This window comes from Dermacentor andersoni, chromosome 5, assembly GCF_023375885.2.
Source record: "Dermacentor andersoni chromosome 5, qqDerAnde1_hic_scaffold, whole genome shotgun sequence".
NCBI lineage: Eukaryota > Metazoa > Arthropoda > Arachnida > Ixodida > Ixodidae > Dermacentor > Dermacentor andersoni.
The window spans coordinates 110,508,253-110,524,304 of NC_092818.1; the positions used below are offsets into that span (position 1 = coordinate 110,508,253).

The 16,052-nt window shown below is 44.8% G+C and overlaps 1 protein-coding gene across 2 annotated transcripts; it reads left to right on the forward strand.

The window, feature by feature from the left end:
* Positions 1-384: 384 nt before the first annotated feature.
* LOC126531042 (sarcoplasmic calcium-binding proteins I, III, and IV-like) lies at positions 385-14,906 on the forward strand. Of its 2 annotated transcripts, none has more exons than XM_050178423.3 (7): positions 385-541; positions 7,064-7,160; positions 9,371-9,423; positions 10,440-10,553; positions 11,111-11,243; positions 12,878-12,975; positions 14,525-14,906. In XM_050178423.3, exons 2-7 carry the CDS (start codon positions 7,112-7,114, stop codon positions 14,693-14,695), a joined length of 618 nt encoding a protein of 205 aa, XP_050034380.1. In that variant the 5' UTR covers positions 385-541; positions 7,064-7,111; the 3' UTR covers positions 14,696-14,906. The 2 variants fall into 2 exon arrangements, with proteins under 2 accessions (XP_050034380.1, XP_054926892.1); XM_055070917.2 differs by lacking the exon at positions 385-541 and adding an exon at positions 6,725-6,790.
* The last annotated feature ends 1,146 nt before the right edge of the window (positions 14,907-16,052 follow it).

Below are 16,052 nucleotides of genomic sequence, written 5' to 3' on the forward strand. Positions count from 1 at the left end.
GCACTACACCGCAAAGGATGACTTTAAAGCGGCAAAATACGCGCCGCGTACAGGACGTACAAGTCCTGGCGCGGAATTTGAATGACCTCGTACATGCAAAGAGCCGGGACATGCAACTACTGCGGAGCTACTCTACAACTTCATTCAGTCACGATTGAAACGCAGTCCTTCGATACCTTAAAACTCGTGCGCTGAGACCTCCAAGGTTGAGAGTCGGTGTTTGTGCTGCAATGAGTTGTGTTCAACCGAGCACTGGTTGAGAAATGCTACTGTGTTGCCGTTCGGCCCTCGCTACCACATGACCAAGGTGTTGCGCGCACCCTCGCAACCTTCGGCGAAAAAAAATCCAAAAGCTGAGAACACGGGCGGAGAATGTTCGGGGAGGGGCCCGGAACCAAAATAAACTCCCCGAAATAAGTGCAGGGCCTATCCGCCGCTACGAGGCAGAGCAGAGCGCGCTCGGTGCGCATTCAGAGTAGAGTTCCTGTATTCGAAGCACAGCCACAGGGTGCCGTGTTCATCCAGCTACGGAAGACTTGCGGTAAGTCGACCGCTTCATTAATATTTCCTATACGCGCAGAATATGTTTTATGTTCGCGGATGCATTAATCAGTCGGTTAGTACGTACGTACACATATGTGTACCGCGGTAAACAGTTCTCTCTCTTACTTTTTTTTTTTTTTAATTTCTCCAAGCGCTGGAAGGAAATAAGATGTGCTCTTGAATTGCTTTCAAACGGATCGTAATTTGCACTTTGTGCTTTTACCTGAGTGCAACAATTGAACGATAGCGTTTACCGAAATTTGATTGAATATTAACGTTTACTTGAGAATCGATTTATCCGCGGCGCTCACCCCAGAAGCAAGTGTAGCTTTCGAATCCAAAAGCATCCGTATCTGAAGGCGTTTAATTGAAGGCTTCGGATTGATTTTGATCGTCTAAGTTAACTGTGTCATGTAAAAACGTGCGTCAGTAAAGCCTTTCAATGCTACTATAATTAGTACGTTTCACAGCTGCTACTACTGAAATGCAGTATACAATCTCCCGACAGCAGATATCCAAAGTGTCTCAGGGAAACTGCTGTTCTTGTTTTATCTGCAAAGAAGTCTTACTTAGAAATTTCGCAGTTATTTTAAATATGCGAGCACGCGTTACCTATAGAATCTACTTAACAGATTAGGCACATTTTCTTCTTTAACTATCCAGAGTGCATTAATTATATAAACATTATCACTTTTCACCAATCCCTCACTTTATTATATTATGTAATTGAATATCGTAAACCTGAACAATGAGAGTCGTGGTTCGGGCGAATGCCTCGATCCCTGCAGTTTCTCGCTATATCGTCCATCCATTATTGCAGCCGTGCAGCATCGAAAATCGAAAATCGAAAAAGAAAAAAAAAGTAAACGCCCGATTCCGGAGTGGCTGTATGACTGATTGCACACGGGTATGCGACCAAATTCTAATGATTAATTCCCCCACTTCAAATCGCTTATTCCAGTCTCTAATAAATCTTCGTCGAGGTGCGCATAGTGAGTAAACACAAACGTGGCTGATTCTATCAAGTAGTTAAATGATACCTCGATCATCTCTCTGCTCTTCCTCAGTTGCAAACGCTGGGCCAGTCGCTTTATGTACGCACGGAAGCGCAACAGAACGCAAGGTGGAGTGTTTGTGCGTGTATATGCCATGATTCATCTCACCAAATAGTTACGCGCAGTGCTATGCAAGCAAGGAGCACACCACGCGCACTTTTAATATATCTATATAGTCTTTAACCACCTTATGACGGTGACACGTCATCTACATATTAGGCCATTTTTTAGCTCTCTCTGTCAATTTAATATTTGACCTAGTGAAAGTGCGGATCGCCGATGCTGAAGTTGCTCTAAGCAGAGAAGTTAGTCGCGAAAAAAATAAAATGAAATAGAGCGTGCTCTCTATCTCTCATTCATCATATTGGGCCATCTACGACTACAATGTTCACGCCAACGAAACGAAACCAACTCACGTTTGGAGGGTTAATTCGTGTCAAGCGAACAAAAAAAGGAGTGCCAAGAGCGACAGGAATGGTGTTCAGAACGACAGGAAGAGCGCGATCGCTCACAAAAGTGAGTGCACGGAATCACGGAGCGTGTAAGTGGAGGCGTGCCAAGCGCCACGTCAAGCCTAGTGCGACCGCGAGGCGCGGCTGGTTGAACTTTTCGTGTCGACGAGGCGCCAAAATATAAACGACACCAAGATCACCGCCCGCGCCGGTGAGATTATTCCTGGATCGCACTGCCGATGCGCGCTAAGCGATAAGCATGCCGGTCTTCCTCTCTCCATCATTCCGCTTTTCTTTTATTATTTTTTTACTTCAGCCCAAGTTTGTTTGCATTGCGAGAATAATATAAGCTTACCTTGGTATCCTACAGAAAAAACCCGTATGCTCCATAAATTCCATGTTAACGTGTATGGGGTTCCCGCATAAGAACACGTGTACGTTCAATCCGACACGCATTTCTGGTTGACAACCCTGCAGTCTCCCTTTCCCTCCCCTTGCTCCTCCTCCCATATATCGTACGGGGTTAACGGATAAGGTAATTATGGGATATAAGATATTTTTTTTTTCTCTCAATAGTGCAGGGCTGGATAAAATGAGAGATGAGGGGAGGCGCAGAGGTTAACCAGAACGGAAACTCCGGAAAATCTGGTTTGCTACACTACACTGGGGTACGTTGGATAAAGGAAAAAGGACGGGTGACAGTACGTAAAATAGTCGCAAAGATGAAGAGGTCTGCGTGAAACATAACCTAGGCAAAGGATGTAGGTTCGGGCGAATAGTGATTTTTGAAACCGCGAATCAAGCAGGAGTCGAATGATGAGATAATTTAGGATTGTTTAAGCGCTTCAAATACTTTTGTAACTGTGCTGGCTGACTAATTCGTGACTAGACTAGGGTACTAACGCTGCATTTGCTTCGAATAAGCTTTATTTTTCTTTCTTTCCTTCTTTTTTTTTTCTTTCATTCTTTTTTCAGTCACCTCCACGTCAGTGCGAACTATAGGAGAACTTTCTCATAAAATATTCGAAATTGCTAACAGCACGTACTCGCGGGATATTCGATTCAATATTACAAAGGCTCGAATATCCGCACTACCATAAACGGAACGAAAAGTAGCAGCGAGCACTGGTACGCTGCTTCGACCCAGCTTTTGAACGAGCACCCATTCTGCAGTTTTTATTTACATTTCAGGAGTCAGAGGTGGTTAATTGTTTATGAGTCACGGGCAGTTATGACGTTGTCCATGGATGCGTGCGTAGCCTGTTGTAGCGTCGGTAAAGCTGGCTTCTCCACAATAACACTTTGTCTTGGGAGAAGCGCGCTTTCGTGATTCCCTCCGTTTAAAAAGGCACTACAGGAAAATATCACGGATTATTCGTCGATAACTCTATCATCGGTTTTCCGCGTGCCAATATAAACACTTCTTTTTCGTACAAAATTGCCGCCAAAGGTTCCGCTGCTGCTCCTCAATTTGAGCCGCTCGTGCCGAAACGCGTAATCTCCACGCGACCTCCCTTTATGACGCTCCTTGTGAATCAACCAATGCTGACGTCACATGAGAGGTACCATATCCACAACAGGTGGCGCCACTACGATTTTCTATTTTCTTCATTTTCTTGCTTGCAAAAGATATATTTTCGCTACGAATGACGAAATCATTATTATAGAAGCCTATATCTTTCTAACTAGTTTGACTTAATATTTTTAAGGTATCCCTTTAAGAACGATTGTCTGAACACTGGAAATACTAAATGTAAGCGTGTGTGTGTGCGCGTAAAACGATAACTTTATCATGGCAAGGACAAGCGTCATCACGTAAAAATAAGAAGAAAAAAGTTGGAGGACGCTTAAGATTCGCCTTTAAGAGTGGAATGCAAAAAACACCCGTGTACTTAGATTTAGGTGCACGTTGAAGAACTCCAGGTGTTCAAAATTAATCCGGTGTCCCCCACTAAGACGTGCTTCATAATCAGATCGTGGTTTTGGCACGTAAAACTCCAAAATTATTATTTAAGAGCGGAACGCGCTAGCATTCAAAGATCCCCGACTGCTTCTCACGCTTCCCGGCAACTGCAGCTTACGTAATCTTCATGTTTACCGGGAGACGCTGGCAGCGAACGCTATGCACGATAGTAAGATTTCTGATAGAAACGCGGCTTCAAGCTTGCGTGGGCCGCGGATGCGCGGATGCCAGCGCCATCTGGATGGCATTGCAAGGAACCGGGCGTGCCGATCTATGAATAGTATAAACGCTGGAAAATGTGTTTGCGCTTGAGTTTCCGCGTAACATAATTATGTTTTCTCGTATATTCAAATTACGAACCGACGCTATCGTGTCTGTAGTGTGTGTGTAAGTCGTACCTAACGATTTTTCGGACGCATTTTACTTTGAGAAATTCACTTACTTCAGTAACGTATTTACGCTACGCGGAGGGCCTGAGTGGTGTGTATGTGCGTGGTTCGGAATGATTATTCGCTCACAAGACGGTCGACGCTGGACGCGGGCGCCGACGCCGGATTTTCTGCGACACAGGGCCCTTAACGATATCGCGTTAAGAAGGATCGCAAAATGGTACTGAACTTCGGCGCTCTCCTCCATTTTGACACCGGAAGCGTTAGTACCACGTATACTGGATGTTTGCGTGGCTTCTCGCGAAGCAGTTTGCGGTCGCAGGCTGCGCTGACGATCGGATCAAGCATCTGCTATAAGATCAATAGCCAATGAAGCCAAGGAAAGCTTGAAAAAGTCGAACCGTTTTTAAGCGCAGATGAATTCAACGTCGTTCATGTTCAGTTCATGTTCGCGCAAAAGGTACATATTGAAGGGATCAAAAGAAGGTATAACAGGCCGCCCACAGCGATTCGAACCTTCAACCTCAGTATGTCAAGCGCTCTCCCCCTCAATCTTCTCTTCGGTAGTTATGTGCATCGCATATGTGCGGCACAGAACTGCATGCTCCGTCTCATTTGGTGTCCCGTCATATTCATATATAACGTCAAATAAGCTCTCGCGAACTGACCTCTACCCGAGTCTCTAAATGCTTTTTAGCATTGAAAGACTCTGCCTCTACTAAACGTAAGTTTTGAAGTCACGCGACATACCTTAATTTAATCAGCGGAAACGTGTAGAGTCCTTAGTGCATGTACAATTCTAATCCGTATACCCATCGCATATGTTGTAGTCACTAGCGTGTGCACTATAATAGCGCATTGATGAAAACAACGCACCGAACGGCATTTGTAGTTTTTTTAGGCAAGAATGTGGATATTATCATTATTGTTATCATCCATGTTATTATAATGATATTATTTATTTATTTTTAGCACACGCCCAACTCCCTTTACAAAGCCTGTGACAGCGTGCTGACATTCTGAATCTCTTCTGCGCGTAATCACGTCCGTCGTCAACACTAATGACAAAGCAGTTGCGAAGCTGGCAGTTTACACATGGGTGTTGAGAACTCGAAACGGAGCGCAGTGCGGTCCCATTATCGCTGACGTCAGAACAGTAGACAGGCAGTGGCGTAAATTTCAGGTCTGGCTGCCGGCCACAGTATACTGTTGTTCTTCTTGCCCGCCTACTGCTATTTTATTTTATTTTTTTTTTGTGTGTGAATTGCAATGGTCTGTATATAGATATCGCACGTTCCACTAAGTAAAGCGCTCCGTGCGTGCAGTTTATAGGACCGAAGCTACCACCGCACATCGCAAAAATCGCGGTGTGAAAGCGGAAACACGAAACCGATGCCGAGTCGACTCGGCTGTGTCATTCTTTCTTTTTTTTTATTTTGGAAGAGATAATATTGAGACATTACATGAAAGGCCATGAGTTCGCTGCTACGTGCAATTTGGCGCAGCATTCTGCCGTTTGTCCGGCCAATACATGTCGCCGAACCGATACTCGTTACAGTCATCGGCCGTATGTATACAGTCGAGGCCGGTGCACATGGTCATTTGTGCTCAGCCATGCTCAGGAAATGGGTTATTTTCTATTCGCATTCTATTCGCATTTCTTTTTTTTTCTCCCCGGTGTCACTTCAGAAGTTCAAAAATACGCGCATGAGAGCGCTTTGCGGTCCCTTAGGAATTTATCGTGCGCGACAGATATTAACGTGCCCTATTGATATGCCTTGCAGACAAGGCCACCGGGCCGAACCTATTCTTTATCAATAAAATGTTGCCCACTCGCCTATACACGCAAGCGCGCGTGCCTTATTATTTATTCAACCTTTTATTCGCGTAGTCTGATAGGTCAAGCTGAGTTTCGCGCATGGTGAAATGAGCATTGAGCTTGCTCGCATGCCCGTCTAATTTTGAACGCCACAGTCAGCCGGGAAGACGAGTACGAACTCGATAGTAAGTCTTGGGTCCGTCTGGTGTTTCAGCCCAGCTCATTGCGGCAGAAATACAAACTATACTGGCGCCCATCCAACCGGGCTTTGTGTGCCGCAGTTGCTACGGGCGCTTGAGAGGCACGCGGTTAGCGATGCGGCTCATATCCTTGTTTGGCCTTGCGGCAAAGAGCGCGGAGGCTGCGCCGAGCCGCGGGCACACCGTGGTTGCCATGGCAACGAAGCGCTGCCTCTCGGCTGGGTAAGCTCAGGACAGTAACGGAGCTGTCTTTTACGTATACCATGCCTCGATTGTGCGCATACGTACGGATATACAAACGCAGTTTCAATCGTGCTACTATTTCGGTCACGAAGTTGATCCGATTTGCTTTCACAGATGAAGTCAAACGTAAGCGACAAGGTGGTTTTTTTCTTATCTTTGATAATTGCTTTTACATTGTACACTCGACTTATCTTCAGAATCCAAACGTACTGCAGTATCATTCCAGAGCTAAGCTCAGCTCTTTCTGCCGTTTACTTCCAATGCTCGTGATTATTGAAACACAATTAAACGTCTTTTTCTGCGCTGCTGTGGCACAACATGCACGCCGCATAACTTAAGTATACACCTAAATTAAGCAGAGTGAGTCATGTTTTGTTTTGTTGTGTCTTACTCTTTCAGGTGTCGCTGCTCGACAAAATTCGTATTGTGTGATTCGCGTACTCGACCATGTCTGTCTTCAGGCACCGTCACCTGTACACGTTTCATAACTTCTGGGGTAAGTGCCGTTTCGCGAAGCGAATAGTACGTGCGCGCCCGTGTGCGCGGAATCGTCCATCCATCTCGCTGCAGTAGTTCCAATTGTGCGCGAACAGCGAAGCTCAGCGGAGTGCGTTGATTTTGTGTGCAACTCAGTGGGAAGCAAACAGCGCGAAAGCTGTGTGGCGAACTCTGATTTGTCACGAACACGGCTCGTGACAGAACGCAGTTTGTCGTGCGTCTCCGCGCCCTTTGGTTTTCGCTATAGCTTGCACAAGAACTGCGCATTCTGCTGATCTCCGCTGTTCGCATTTTAACAACTGCAAACACCTTTACCTGTAGGCAAAAACAGAGAGAGAGAGAGAGAGACAGACAGACAGACAGACAGACAGACAGACAGACAGACAGACAGACAGACAGACAGACAGACAGACAGACAGACAGACAGATAGATAGATAGATAGATAGATAGATAGATAGATAGATAGATAGATAGATAGATAGATAGATAGATAGATAGATAGATAGATAGATAGATAGATAGATAGATAGATAGATAGATAGATAGATAGATAGATAGATAGATAGATAGATAGATAGATAGATAGATAGATAGATAGATAGATAGATAGATAGATAGATAGATAGATAGATAGATAGATAGATAGATAGATAGATAGATAGATAGATAGATAGATAGCCCGTTGCAAGAATTAAGCCAGCCAACTGTGACTGTCAAATAATTAATGTGAAATACCTTGGTTATTTCATTTGCCGAGCTTCTATAATTCGTGCCGCGCGGCATCTACGGTACATTCTGCGCTGTGGCGGAGATTCGGCCGCAGAGGCCACGCGCTCGGTTTGTCCACGGCGTTGCGAAAATTCCTTGACGACTATACGTACGCTGGCTTGCGTTTATTTGTCACTGTTTTGTTGCTATACGCTGTTATCATCAACGTGCTAGGCAAAATATGTCTGCTACAGGGGAAAAAAATACCACTATCAAAGATGTCTAATTACCTCTGCCCTGTGCTAGCCTCTTCCACCCCAGTCTTCATCTACTGCCTGGCAATCTCTCGATTTCATCACTGGAGCTAATCCTCTGTCGCCGCAGGCTGCGTTTCCTTCCCTTGTTCATGCCGTTACTAAAACAACAGAACACCGTTTATGTATTCTGAACACTACACTGTGTTGCTGAAATTCACTTCCTGCTTGTATTTTGAGCTACATAATGTCATAATATCGTCTTTATACTTACCAGTTCATTGCGCTCCATTTAGTCTTTAATGCTATCGCCATCCTCGTTCTCTGGTGGCTTGCAGTGACGTCATCACGGCCAACAGCGCAACAACCAATAGCACGGCGGAAAGCTGCTCGTTAATCCCCGATCCGCCTGTCCCCAGATTAGAGACTTTTAGCTTGTACGCTATTCCGGTAAACGGGAGCGGTTTGGGCGGATTACCGGATGGTCGGGGCGTAAACGTGAGCGGTGAAGCCGCCTGGTGTTGTAGAGCTCAACCAGACAAACGCATGGCTAAAACTGCAGTAACTCACCATATCCTGCTTCGCCACTTCGCAAATTTTTGGCAGCGGCGTAATTGTGAACACGATTACGCCACTGTCGAAGATTTACGCCAGCAGCTAAGCAGAATATAGTAAGTAGCTCTGTGTTTGTGTGGTTGAGCTTTGCGCCACCAGCTGGCGCCACCGATCTGGCCGCTCACGTTGACGCCCCCGCTAAACCGGAAAACCGCCCGCGCTTGCCCGGATACCGGACGCGCTAAAAGTCTCTATTATCTCCAACAACGCAAGCGAGGCTATACATGGCACACAAGTATGACTTCCGTGACGCCACATGCTAGCCCATCAAATATAAAATAAATACTGAATGCACTTTTATTATTCGACCTCCTAATTGTCATTTGTAAATTCTTGCCAGCGATATCATAGCTCATTTTCTGTTACAGCATAAATTAATTTCTTTGATACATTTGTACGAAAATAATTAACCTAACACCTTCATTCTACTGACATATGATTTCGTTTTTTATTGACATGTACCAGACTTACAGGTGGCGACCCTGACAGCTTTAAGGACGTCTTTCTGTAACTATTACGTGCATCATGTATAATGGTATATTTTCACTTTAATAGGAAAGTGTCAAGCTGTCAAAAATTACAACCTCTACTTGGTATTTCGTGCCTGTACATAAGCAATTTACATTTCAGATTATAACAAGGACGGAATACTGACATGGGACGACTTCAACATTATAGCGGAGGTAAAGTATTCTCTGCAGAGTACTTCCTTACACTTAGCGATATAGAAACAAATCTTTCGATCCCGAAGGCTTCTCTTTATTCAAGCCACTAGCAGCACCAGCCTAAAAGCAATGGTTCTTTTTACGCCACTTTAGAAACATGGGAAAGTTATGAGCATAAGCGATTTATCATTCAGTTGTTATATGCCGCAGACGTGGATGAACAGCCTGTATAAGGAAAGATTCCGCGCTCAGATGCCACAGCGTTAAGGGAAAAAAAAGTATCGCGCAGTCATGCTGACGAAAACAGAGTAATATTTATTTTATTTAGTCAAAGTGTTAACCCTCTGTTGAGGTTATAGTTGCAGGGAGGGTGCAATTAATGGAATTCAGATAAATACACGTACATTGTACGATGGTCGACTAACAAGCGAAAGCACGCTTATAAAAATACTCACCTAGGTAGAGTTCACAATCACATACATCGTTTTTCTACACAACATCCTCCGGTAAACTATTCCATATGTTTGACGATACTTAAAACATGTCGAGCAAATTATTTCTTCTTTGCGCGTCGTTTCTACAACATTGTACAAGAAACAACTTGCGTTAGCTTATTTTCTTTTTCATTTTACTTTATTTCACGTTCAGCATACCACCTTCGCCTTAACTCTCACAACCAACCCGCCGCACGTCTATTTCTTCTGCAAGCTTTCGGGCAGCCCTACGCGTAGCATATGCCACTGCTTTGGCGTCGCTATGCATTCTCCTCAAATCTGCTGCCGCCAATCACAGCGCGTTCCATGTCAGAGATGCTGCCTCACGTAATCTCCTGCGACGCCACAGGCAGAGCGCTTAAGTAGCAGGCAGAGCACCTAGGCGCGCACGAAACGCGCGTAAGTGTCAAAACAAGCTATTGTGACGTTTTACAGCGCGTAAAAACAAAAATGCGTGGCTAACCTTCGATCTTATTTCTATTTTTTTGCCGCAGTAAAAAAACATGTGTTTTCTTGTTTTTTCTGCTTTTTTTCTTGAAGAACTACACAAAGTTGCAACGCCACGGAAAGCTCGAGAAGGAAGTCTTCGAAAGATGGAAGTCCATTCTTGAGCGATGGTGGAACGAACTCACGGAGCACGCGGACTTTAACAAGGCAAGTCGTATCGTACGTCACTTTGCCGCGCACACAAGGCTTAGTGTTCTTTATTAAAGAGGAAATGTCATGTACGGCTCGTAGAAATTTATCGTTGATTTACGCTGACGAGAGAGAGAGAGAGAGAGAGAGACTTTATAAGTGTCGCTTTCCCTCAATAAGCACAACGTTGCGGAAAAGAACGCTTGCGGGGCATCGCTGAATGATGTTCAAGGTGCAGAACAATTTCGAGAGGAACGCGAACCAAGAAACACGTAAGACGAGGATGCCGGTCTTCGTTGTACGTGCCGTTTTCTCCGCGCCTTTTGCGCGCAATCCTTTTTGTAGTTTCGTAATGAACGACGAGTCCAAATTTGTTTTACTGTAGGCACTTGAGCTCGCAGCAGTATTTTACGCAGTTCACGTGTTCGCTGCCAACACTGCGGACGCTCTCTAAAGAATTTATTTACGCCTAAAACTGCGTGTCCAGCCTTGAACACATGGTTTGTTTCCTCTTCTGTAATGGCCGAGTAATTTTATGGCGAACTCGATGTGTCTCGTGCAATGCTTCCACGCAGGACCGCATCGTGGAGTTCGACGAGTGGCTCAAGTTTTTCACCAATCTTGGAAAGAGCACGAAGAGCGTAAAGGACCTGCCAGACTTCCTGCAGAAGTACCTGCATCTGTTCTTTCTCATCATGGATTCGAACAGTAAGAGCGCTGCAGACATGCCTATATTTTGCATGACAGTAGCGCTATCGATGCGATTTTGTTACATACCGTTCAGTCTATGCCAAGGGGTAACAATAATACAGTACATAACTCTGAGGCAGCAACTCAACGTCTCGCGCGAGATGGTATCAGAAAGTTTTGAGACTGTTTATGTTATGAAGAAAGTAATTTATTCACGTGCATTCAGACAGTGTCACCTTTGAAATAGTTCCAGCTTTGCACAGCTATGCAGAGCTCCCAGCGTTTCTGCTAATTTGCGAATGTGTCCTGGAAGCCTCTATTCAGGAAGGAGTCGAACGCGTATACCCTTATGCGATTCGAGCTTGGTTTACGCAATTGTGATCAATATGTGTCAACCTTCGATTTTTAATTTTGAGAAGAGGAGCGAAATAAGCGGAAGCGAATCCTTACGAATGACCTGTATTTCACGTAGAGGGTCATCACTTGGGACAAAACTTAGGTGTACGGGTACGAGCCTGAGACGAAGCAAACGGTCGTCGCACTCGAAAAGCCGAACGTCTCCCGACCGAAAAAATGGCTAGACATGTCCGCAGCTCGACAAAATGCATGCTCATCGTGTATTTTTTTTCCTTTTTTTCGGCATTCACGGCATTGTGCATCGGCAATGCGTCCCGAATGGTCAGAACTGCCAACAGCGAGTTTCACTTCCAAGTTTTAGGGCGTCTGAGGGGGGCCTCTCCGGAGAAAACTGCCCGACGTTGGGGCGCACCAGAAGCTGGATGCAGCACGACGACAATGCACGCTTGTCACAGATCACTCGGCGCACGCAAGTTTCTCGCCGGAAACACCATTGTTTCTACCCTACACTCGTCAGATTTGGCTCCCGCTTATTTCGTTCTGCTCTCGAAATTAAAGACCCAGCTCAAAAGTGGCCATTTTGGATTTAGTCAAGTTCGGATCGCAGAAAAGTGCTCGGCTGCTTCCGGAAACAAGACTTCAAGGACATATTCGCAAGATGGCAGGAACGCTGGTATAGTGCTGTACTAATGCTGCGCAAGGGCACTTTTTCAAACTTGACAGTGTTTGCATGAACGTAAATGAAATACTTTCTGCGAAACAGAGCCAGGTTGGAAACATTTTGATACCCCCATGAATTTAATTGACAGGCGGTATATAGTCGAACTGTGTCGTTGAAGCCAAAATGCCGTCACGTTTTTCTTGAATATTTTTTTCAGAAAGTAACCATTCCTGCGTTATAAGACAGCGTGATGGCACCTGTACGTGTTGCTAATTAAGAATACAGTGTGTTTGAATCAGACTAATTATTGTGACATGTCGAACCAGTTATCCACTGGACGGCAAGTCCTAGAACTCTCAATTCCCAACTTTGATGTGCGTTCAATTTTATTTCTTCGTAAATTATACTCTAAATTCACAATCCAGCCCCGAGGTCCATCTTAAACTGCATTTGTATGGCATATGCATCTGCTGGGAGACCTGTCTCCAAAACGATAGGTAGAACGATAAATCTAGTCAGGCACACCAGTAAAACCTGCATTCAAGCTAAGTATAACCTGTGTTCTGATAAAATCCCCCAACTATCGTTTTTTTTTAGATTAATTAGTATATCATACTCAATTCTGCATTTCCAGAGGACGGCTTGGTATGTGCCAAAGACTACAAGAAGTACCTGAAAACTCACAATCTCGACATAAGCAGGGCAGATGAGTGCTTCAAGGAAATGCTCAATGTAAGTGCCTTTATCTGCTGTAGAATATAGTCTACAGCATTATGCTTCCATCTAGACATCCCTGGAGGTTCGTAATTAATTAATACTAGTGCACGGCACTTCGACCGACCGTCGGCGCGCGCACGAGAAGTGGGGTGCCATTAAATTATTGCTCGGATAAATCGGTGTGTCGAAGTCAGCGTGTTAGCTGGAATACACTGTTAACTGCAACGCAAACTGTAATCATGGTAGTTAAGGAACGCAATATACAACTTCAGTTCTACTTTGCAGTAAACCTCGATGAAAATGCTTTGTGTGCAATCTTTTGATTACATTTTTTTTTCGTTCTACACACACTGAAATGATGGGACTCCGAAAGAATTCCAAATGCCCTCCTTAACAAGCAATACAAAGTGGCATATCGAAAAGTAAGAATGCATTTGGATCTTTTGAGTAGAGGCCGCAAGTTAACACTGTAATAGTGTTTACACCTATAAGGGTATTTTTCTTGTCGCACGGGTAACACCCCTACCGTTAGGGCCTTACAAAAATTTATAGAGGACGACAACGGAACTCTAACTAGATGTGCGATGACAAAAGACGTAGTTCTGACAGCCTCGGGAGCACAGAAATATTGCGACAGGAGAATTTCACAGGGATAGATATGAAATTCTCGTGTGGGATATTTTCGTGCGCCTAAGGCTGTCAGAATGATTATATAGTTTTCAACTACGTCTTTTGTCATCGCACGTCTAGTTAGAGTTCCATTGTCGTCCTCAATAAGTTTTTGTAAGGCCTGTGGGGATGCGCGACCCTCATGCGTACCCTGTTGCTTTCCCCGCATGGCTCCCGTCTCCTGTAATCCGGCGTCGCCGCGTGGCTTTACGTCAGCGGTCGGTGTGGTTGCAGAGTAGTATGAGAGAGAGCACCCTCCGTACAGGAGCCTTACGAGTGTTGCGCTGCTAACGCCACCTAACGGAGGGGTTACTTCGACGCAAAAGGGAGAAGGCTTTTCCTCTTTGGCTCGGAATCGGCGAGCGGAGCGGACTCTCCGCACATGCGCCGATCCACGCTTCTGTAAAACCGTCTCGCGAGGCATGATCGTTCGCATGACTGTACACGCGAACGACCAGGCGTTGGTGCCCAGCAGTCGGACTTCCTAGATTCGTCGCGCGCCCATATCGGCATGTTCTGTGGATAGGAATACGGCTACAAGTCTATGAAAGGCGAAATAAATGCCCTTGTGATTGTTTGCACTACCGTGTTGTCATTCCTTTGTCCCAAGAGTACGGGTGAGACCCCACAGGTACTAAAGGTAGGGGCGCTACCCATGTGACAAGAAAACACCCTTAAGTGTGTAAAAATTTTTACAGTGTAGAAAGAAAGCAAGGAGAGAAAAGGGAGGGAAGACAAACAGACGAGCACCCCGTTTGCTACTTTACACTGTGGGTAAGGAAAAGGGAGAATAGTGCAAATTGACTATTAAGCTGAAAAAGGCATGAGCTCATGCTCACATTTTTCGTTGATGTTCAATGCTCTTATTAACTTGCATTTACCTTGTTTGGAACAGGAGGAAGACGCTGCGAATGGAGATGCCATGACATCAGATCGTTTTACGGCTACAGTCTATGAATGCTGGGTATCACAAGACAATAACTGCAAGGGAAAATATATATGTGGACCGTACGATTCAACCTCTATGGAAGAGCTCGAAAAGAAGAACAAGAAGCGACCAGTCTGAATACTGCCAAGCTTTAATTTTTGTTTTTTCTTCATTTGCTTTTGTACAAACTTTACCCTACTAGTCAATTAAGGCCTCTTCTGTCACATTCACAGGTGCTCTACACAAGGTGTGACCACACTTTCTCACACTGAGGTTCGTCTATTTTTCAACGGCATAATTTGTGTAATATGATTGCAAAATAATCAAATAAAAAGCTTTCCATACAGATTGTTAGCGGCGATCAAGCGTTACTGTATTTGCATGAATACAATGAACACTTTGGCTTTCTTTTTTTAAGTACACGGGTGACAAAGCCTCTAGAGTTCAGAGGCATGCCAAGCTTCAAATATATACAGTTAAACCTCGATATAATGAAGTAAGTAAAATCGGAAATTTGCTTCATTAAATCGAGAATTTCCTTATACTGAAATTAGATCTTTTATACAGATAAGTGCAGTCGTCGATGGATATTTCTTATGTGGAAGGGGCCGTAAAATTTTTCTAATTATCGGGCAATCGGAAAAAGCAAATATGAACGAAAAAAAAAGTTTGCTGAATTTGAGAATCGTCCACGAAAGATACGGTTTCTTGACGCGCCGACGATATCTTCACATTGGCGCTACAGAGCGAAGCTAGCCACGCTCTCGTGCCGGCAGCGGGGAGCGACTGCTTCGTCTGCCTGTCGCTTCAATGCATCTCCAAAACTTGAAATTACACAACCTCCAGTACTAAACGCACAGGATATGCCATGCCATCTCGGCACGGCGACTCGTTGCACACGTGGCAGATTACCTCTGTAAAAAAGGGTGTGCGGGCTGCGTATACGCTCGGCAACGTGAATCTACGGCTGTGCTATAAAAGAAGACGGGTGGCAACCTTCATTATATTGAGGTTCTAAATACATGGTGTTCTATGAACAAGAAGTTATCAAAAAAGTTAGGCACTGTTAAATCAAGAATTTCGTTATACTGAAGTTCACTATATTGAGGTTTAATTGTAGCGCGACCCCCAAAATTCCGCCTTTCAAGGTGCAAAGAGGTCAACCACCAGTCAACCAAGCGTTGCGAGAAAGACAAGCTTCTATATGTCTTTGGAAGAATACCAAAGTGCATCCGTGTGCTGGAGCTGTTTACCGGAAGCATGAATGCTTCAAAGGCTCGACAGTGCAACAAACGAGAGAGGAGATGTCCAGAGCATATGTAACTCTTCTGCCATGACAACGCGTCGAGACAGGTTTTTCCAAATCACCCTGCACTACGTCTACTACAGGGAACGATGTGAACACATTCAGCACCAAGCCTACGCAAGGCGAAATGACTGGCTATGGTGGCTAGAGTGGTGTTGACGTACACATGAGTCCATATTGTAGTGCAAC

What these genes read in the sequence shown, in the direction of transcription:
- LOC126531042 (XM_050178423.3), top strand. Translation starts at nt 7,112, where the DNA reads ATGTCTGTCTTCAGGCACCGTCACCTGTACACGTTTCATAACTTCTGG. An exon ending in ACTTCAACATTATAGCGGAG is followed by an intron (nt 9,424 to 10,439) that starts GTAAAGTATTCT and finishes TTTTTCTTGAAG; the next exon opens with AACTACACAAAGTTGCAACG. An exon ending in GCTTCAAGGAAATGCTCAAT is followed by an intron (nt 12,976 to 14,524) that starts GTAAGTGCCTTT and finishes TGTTTGGAACAG; the next exon opens with GAGGAAGACGCTGCGAATGG.